This window comes from Palaemon carinicauda, chromosome 41 (genome assembly GCF_036898095.1).
Source record: "Palaemon carinicauda isolate YSFRI2023 chromosome 41, ASM3689809v2, whole genome shotgun sequence".
NCBI lineage: Eukaryota > Metazoa > Arthropoda > Malacostraca > Decapoda > Palaemonidae > Palaemon > Palaemon carinicauda.
In genome coordinates this window covers 20891215-20898372 of record NC_090765.1, presented here as the reverse complement: position 1 = coordinate 20898372, position 7158 = coordinate 20891215, and the positions used below count along the sequence as shown (strand labels likewise).

Below are 7158 nucleotides of genomic sequence, written 5' to 3'. Positions count from 1 at the left end.
TTATATTTTCTTTAGGAATTTGCAGTTTTTATATTTTTTTTTAGATTTCTTTTTCTTTTACTTTTTAAATCTGCATCGCTACTCTTCTTCCTCCTGCTTCTCCGTGTCCCGCTGCCTTCCCCCCCCCCCTTTTTTTTAGTTTTTCATATTCTCTTTTGGTTTTTGTAGTTTTTATATTTTTTTTTTATTTTTCTTTCTTCTTTTTTTTTAAGCTGCTGCTGCTGCTCCTCTTCCTCCTCCTGCTTTTCCTTCTCCTGCTGCTTTTTTTCTTCTTTTTTATTTTTTACATTTTTTTTGGATTTTGTAGTTTTTATATTTTTTTTTTTAGATTTTTTCTTCTTTATTTTAAGCTGCTGCTGCTGCTCTTATTCCTCCTTCTGCTTCTCTTTCTCCTGCTGCTCTTTTTTTTATAGTTTTTTATATTTTTTGGGGATTTTGTAGTTTGTAGTTTTTATATATTTTTTTAGATCTTTTTTTTTAAGCTGCTGCTGCTGTTACTCTTCTTCCCCTCCTGCTTTTCCTTCTACTGTTGCTGTTTTTTTTTATAGGTTTTTATATTTTTTTGGATTTTGTAGTTTTTATATTTTTTTTTTAGATTTTTTTTCTTTTTTTAAGCTCTTGCTGCTGATCTTCTTCCCCCTCCTGCTTTTCCTTCTCCTGCTGCTCTTTTTTTTTATAGTTTTTTGAATTTTTTTGGATTTTGTAGTTTTTATATTCTTTTTTAGATTATTTTTCTTTTTTTTTTTAAGGTGCTGCTGCTGCTCTTCTTCCTCCTCCTGCTTTTCCTTCTCCTGCTGCTCTTTTGTTTATGCTTTTTTGTTTTTGTTTTTTATTTTGTTTTTGTATTTTTTTTTTTAGAATTTTTTTCTTTTTTTTTAAGCTGCTGCTGCTGCTATTCTTCTTCCTCCTGCTTCTCCTTCTGCTGCTCTTTTTTTTATATTTTCTTACCTTTTTTTTTGGATTTTGTAGTTTTTCTTTTTTTTCTTCTTTTTTCTTTTTTTAATCTGCTGCTGCATTTCTTCCTCCTCCTGCTTTTCCTTCTCCTGCAGCTCTTTTTTTTTTTGTAGTATTTTATGCATTTTTTTCTTTTCTTTTTTCTTAAGCTGCTGCTGCTCTTCTTCCTCCTCCTGCTTCTCTCTCTCTCTCTCTCTCTCTCTCTCTCGCTCCTGGATTTTGTAGTTTTTATATTTAATTTTTTTAAAGCTGCTGCTGCTGCTGCTCTACTTCCTCCTGCTTCTCCCTCTTCTGCTGCATCAGCTTTTTTTTTTTTTTTTTTTTTTTTTTTTTTTTTTTTTTTTTTGTAGTTTTTTATATAATTTTTGGATTTTGTAGTTTTTTACATTTTTTTTATTTTTCTTTTTTTTATGTATTTTCTTCATTTTATGCTTTTGCTCCCCCTCCCAGCCTAATTTCTGTGGTTCCCCTTTAAGGTCTTGACTGCATACTAGAAGAACCTTTATCTCCCCTCTGCATAGCCAGTCTTCTAGATTATTCCAACAGAACCACCCGAAGGTTAGTATCCGAAAGAATATATCCAGGTATCTGACCGTTTGTTCACACCTGACGAAGCCCCTGTACGACCCCACCAGGGAACATAGCATACTAGAAAAAGACAAGGTTTTTCCCTCTGCAGAGCAAATCCTGTAGGGTATTCCACGTCCTTCAAGCCGGGTAGTCGAGCCAAGCATCCCTTAAACACTTCTTGGATATTTCCTCCTGTTTTTCGGCCTTCAGTCTACTTAGTTTCTCAATTGCTCCTTTTGCATTTAATTTCCTTTTCAATTTTAAGAATCTCCAGTAACCTTTCTTGTCTCTTCATCTCACCATCTTTTATGGCGCATTCCCTTAACAGATTTTGGTAATCGGACACCATCTTAGCTTTCAGATTTTCTTGCTCCTCTTTCTCTGCATTCAATTCCTCTACTTTCTTTTTCCATACATTCACTTGATCCCTTTGTAATTTCTTCGGTCCCTTATTCCCAGTTCTAAGCATTTCCAGTAACTTTTCCTGTCGTTTAAACTGATCATCTTTTTGGGCGCACTCGTTTAGATTTTCGTAATCCGACGCCATCTTAGCTTGCATCCTTACCTGTTCCTCATTCTCTGCCTTTAGTTCCTCTACTTCATTTATTAATTCATTTACTGGACCCTTTTGTAGTTCTTCCGGTCCATTATTTTCAATTTCAAGATCATCCAATAATTTTTTCAGTTCTGCCATCTGAAGATCCTTTTCATTGTAGGCCTTTTCGAGATTTTGATAATCCGACTCCATCTTAGCTCGCAGGTCTTCTTGTTCCTCTTTCTCTCTGTTCAATTCGTTTATTTGACTTCTCAATTGCTTTAGTTCCGTTTTCTGATTCTGCATCTCTTTCATTTCTCCATTTGCAGTTCTTAGATTTTTCAAGGCTTTTATCTGTTCTTTCATCTGAAGTTCTTTTTTATTGAACGTCTTTTCTAGATTTTGATAATAGGTCGCCATCTTAGCTCGCTGCTTTTCTTTTTCCTCTTTCTCCCTTTTCAATTCTTCTATTTCATTTCTCAACTGATTCAGTTCCGCTTGCTGATTTTGCATTTTTTTCGTTTCTCCCTTTTCTTTTTTTAGTTTTTCTAGTAAATTTTTCTGTTTTTTCAACTGAAGATCTTTTCTGTTGTAAACCTTTTCGAGAAATTGATAATACAACGCAATTTTACCTCGCAGGTTTTCTTGTTCCTCTTTCTCTCTTTTCAATTCATTTATTTCATTTCTCAACTGATTTAGTTCCGTTTTCTGATTTTGCATTTTTTTCATTTTTCCATTTTCAGTTTTTAGGTTTTCCAATAATTTGTTCTGTTCTTTCATCTCCAGGTCTTTTCTTTTGTACACTTTTTCGAGATTCTGATAATATAATGCAATATTACCTCGCAGCTTTTCTTGTTCCTCTTTCTCTGCCTTCAATTCCTTTATTTTACTTCTCAATTGATTTAATTGTTCAGTTTTCTGATTTTGCATTTTTTTCAGTTTTCCATTTTCAGTTTTTAGATCTTCCAATATTTTTTCCTGTTCCTTCATCTGAATGTCTTTTTCGATGCACTCATTTCGCCCTTCAGTTTTTTCATTTTGCACTTTATTATTGTTTTCATTTTCAGTTTTTAGAATATCCAGTAATTTTTCCTGTTCCTTCATCTGGAGGTCTTTTTGAACGCAGTCATTTAGCAGTTTTTCTATTTTCTCATTATAGATTTTCTTCATTTCTTCCATTTCAGTGTTAAGAATTTCTTGTTTCTTCTCCTGTTCCTTCATCTGAAGGTCTTTTTCGGCGCAGTCAATTTTCAGCTTTTGATACTCAGTCTCTCTTTGAGCTTTCAGTTTTTCTTGCATCTCTTTCTCTGTCTTCATTTCATCTAGATCTCTTCTCAATTCATTTAGTTGTCCTTGTGACTTGCTGTTTTCCTCCTCAAGATTGTTCTGTTTCTTCTCCTGTTCCCTCCTCTGAAGGTCGTTTTCGACGCAGTCAATTTTCAGCTTTTGATTCTCAGTCTCTTTTTGAGCTTTCAGTTTTTCTTTCGTCTCTTTCTCTGTCTTCATTTCATCTAGATCTCTTCTCAATTCATTTAGTTGTCCTTGTAACTTGCTGTTTTCCTCCTCAAGATTGTTCTGTTTCTTCTCCTGTTCCCTCCTCTGAAGGTCGTTTTCGACGCAGTCAATTTTCAGCTTTTGATTCTCAGTCTCTTTTTGAGCTTTCAGTTTTTCTAGCATCTCTTTCTCTGCATTCATTTCACCTAATTCTCGTCTCAATTCATTTAGTTGTCCTTGTAACTTGCTGTTTTCCTCCTCAAGATTTTCCACCAGAGTCGTTTGATCCAGACACTCAGTTTTGAGATCCTCTCCGTCCAATTCTGGAGCGTCTTCGCCTTCTTTAGCCATCCTTCTCCTGGCAAACATAATTCCACCGAGTATGACTCCGGCTGCAGCCAAACCGATATAGAATGTCTTGTTACCGTGAGAAAGGATTTCCTCCCTTCCTCCAATGTCGAAATCGGGAAGAAGTTTGCCAAAGAACCAATTTGATTTCAACCGGGCATTGAATCTCAAAGCTTCTTCCTCCATTTGCCGCAGTCCAAGTTCACACCCTTGTAGTTTCTCACGGGCTTTCCAATAGCCCCCGATCCAAGGACAGCGCTGCAGCCACCCACCGAGGAATCCATCCTGAGAGGCGACTGCACGACACTCTCCAAAACACGGTGACTCTGGTAGAAGCCACGAAAACCATTTGAAGACTGAGGACTCCTGGAGAGTTCGCAGCTGTCCCTGAAGATTTAACGTCATATTCTCGCATGCAGCATTCCGTTCTTGGATAACCGAAACTGCATTTTGAGGCCAGTTGTATTTTCCTTTAACAAATTCTCCGACCATATTCACCCACATACCAAACGCTTGATTGAACATAGTAGTCATTATCATACATACCTCAACTGAGGCTTGTATCAGCATATATTTGAAAAAAATCGAAAGACGAGTCTTCAAAGAATTCTGAAGACTTTTCAGCTCCCCTGAAGCCATTTTGGAGTCACCGACTCCAACAGGTCTCTTGGACATTTTTTCCTCTTTTCCAGCCAGAAGACGGCGTTAACTTAAGAAATAGTAATAATAATAATAATGATAATAATAATAATAATGATAATAATAATAATAATAATAATAATATATTTTTAAATATATATATATATATATATATATATATATATATATATATATATATATATATATATATATATATATATATATATATATATATATATATATGTTGGAGTTTGTATTTATTGATAGATAAATAGATAGATACGAAATTGCATAATCCATGTTGTGTCTACTGCAAAGAAGATACAATCTCTTGCATCTGAAAGCCATTTGACGTTCTCTTAGCGAACATCCGAGAAAAAAGATAAAAATCTTGTCAATTTAAAGTCTATTTCTTTGGTCGAATGAAGCAAATTCTCTTTTCAAAATTGAAGGCTTTTCTTGTGTGTTTCCTTTGGCTATTTTATTGAAAATTCGAACTAAGTCACAAAGAAACATTTAAGACTACAAGACGAGGATAGCAAATAGAGGTCATCGTACAGAAGTCATTTCAGAATTTGAAGATGAATTACTTGGATATAATCCCTAAGAAAGGTCACATTATAATTATTTTTATTATTACTTATTATTATTATTATTATTATTATTATTATTGTTGTAATTATTATTATTATTATTATTATTATTATTATTATTATTATCATTATTATTATTATTATTATTATCAGTAGTAGTAGTAGTAGTAGTAGTAGTATCATTATTATTATTATTATTATTATTATTATTATTATTATTATTATTGTTGTTGTAATTATTATTATTATTATTATTATTGTTGTTGTTGTTGTAATTATTATTAATATTATTATTAAAATTATTATTATTATTATTATTATTATTATTAGCAGTAGTATTATTATTATTATTATTATTATTATTATTATTATTATTATTATTATTATTATTATTATTATTATTATTAGCTAAGCTACAACCGTAGTTGGAAAGACGGTGACAAGGAAATAAACAAACTATAACAAAAGTAACGAACAATATAAATAACATATTTCAAGAACAGCAATAGTAATATCGATCTTTCGTAAATAAAATGTAAAAAGAGTCTTGTGTCAGTATGTTCGACATAAAAAACATTCGCTGCAGGTTTGAACTTTTGAAGTTACCTGATATTGTATTTCGTAGAGCCCGCTAACTAAAGCAGTCTGTAAATTATCGTAATGATTCTGACAGAATACAGAAGTAATCAATAATAAACCAACATGAAGGAGAAATCAGAATAAAACTGAAAATTACAAAAAGACTGGAAATCAGCATAAGACTGGAAATCAGTATAAAACTGGAAATCAGAATAAAACTAGAAATACAAGTAAAACGGGAAATAAAAATAAAACTAGAAATCAGTATAAAACTGTAAATTACAATAAGACTGGAAATCAGAATAAAACTAGAAATACGAGTAAAACGGGAAATCAGAATAAAACTAGAAATCAGTATAAAACTGTAAATTACAATAAGACTGGAAATCAGAATAAAACTGGAAATCAGTATAAAACTGTAAATTACAATAAGACTGGAAATCAGAATAAGACTGGAAATCAGAATAAAACTGTAAATTACAATAAGACTGGAAATCAGAATAAAACTGGAAATCAGAATAAGACTAGACATCAGAATAAAACTGGAAATCAGAATAAGACTGGAAATCAGGATGAAACTAGAAATAAGAATAAAACTGGAAATCAGAATAAGACTGGAAATCAGAATAAAACTGGAAATCAGAATAAGACTGGAAGTCAGAATAAAACTGGAAATCAGACCTAAGCTAGAAATCAAAATAAAACTGGAAATTAGAATAAAACTGGAAATCAGAATAAAACCGGAAATCAGAATAAAACTAAAAATAAGAATAAAACTAGAAATCAGTATAAAACTAGAAATCATAATAAAACGAGAAATAAAAATAAGACTGAAAATCAGAATAAAACTGGAAATCAGAATAAAACTGGAAATCAGAATAAAACTAGAAATATGAATAAAATTGGAAATCAGAATAAAACTGGAAATCAGAATAAAACTGGAAATCAGAATAAAACCGGAAATCAGAATAAAACTAAAAATAAGAATAAAACTAGAATTCAGTATAAAACTAGATATCAGAATAAAACGAGAAATAAGAATAAGACTGAAAATCAGAATAAAACTGGAAATCAGAATAAAACTGGAAATCAGAATAAAACTGGAAATCAGAATAAAACTAGAAATATGAATAAAATTGGAAATCAGAATAAAACTGGAAATCAGAATAAAAATAGAAATAAGAATAAAACTGGAAATCAGAATAAAACTAAAACTAAGAATAAAACTGGAAATCAGAATAAAACTAAATTACAATGAGACTGGAAATCAGAATAAAACTGGAAGTCAGAATAAAACTGGAAATCAGAATAAAACTTGAAATTAGAATAAAACTTGAAATTAGAATAAAACTGGAGATCAGAATAAAACTGGAAAACAGAATAAAACCAGAAATTATAATATGACTGAAAATTACAATAAAACTGGAAATCAGAATAAAACTGGAA

At 31.5% G+C, this 7158-nt stretch overlaps 2 protein-coding genes across 2 annotated transcripts; one reads left to right on the top strand and one right to left on the bottom strand.

Moving 5' to 3' along the window:
* Nucleotides 1-1747: 1747 nt before the first annotated feature.
* Nucleotides 1748-4435, bottom strand: LOC137632361 (golgin subfamily A member 6-like protein 22). Its single transcript, XM_068364296.1, has one exon. It carries the CDS (start codon nucleotides 4433-4435, stop codon nucleotides 1748-1750), a length of 2688 nt encoding a protein of 895 aa, XP_068220397.1.
* A 1255-nt stretch (nucleotides 4436-5690) lies between these two features.
* Nucleotides 5691-6397, top strand: LOC137632360 (GATA zinc finger domain-containing protein 4-like). The gene is made up of 2 exons (XM_068364295.1): nucleotides 5691-5747; nucleotides 5876-6397. Exons 1-2 carry the CDS (start codon nucleotides 5691-5693, stop codon nucleotides 6395-6397), a joined length of 579 nt encoding a protein of 192 aa, XP_068220396.1.
* The last annotated feature ends 761 nt before the right edge of the window (nucleotides 6398-7158 follow it).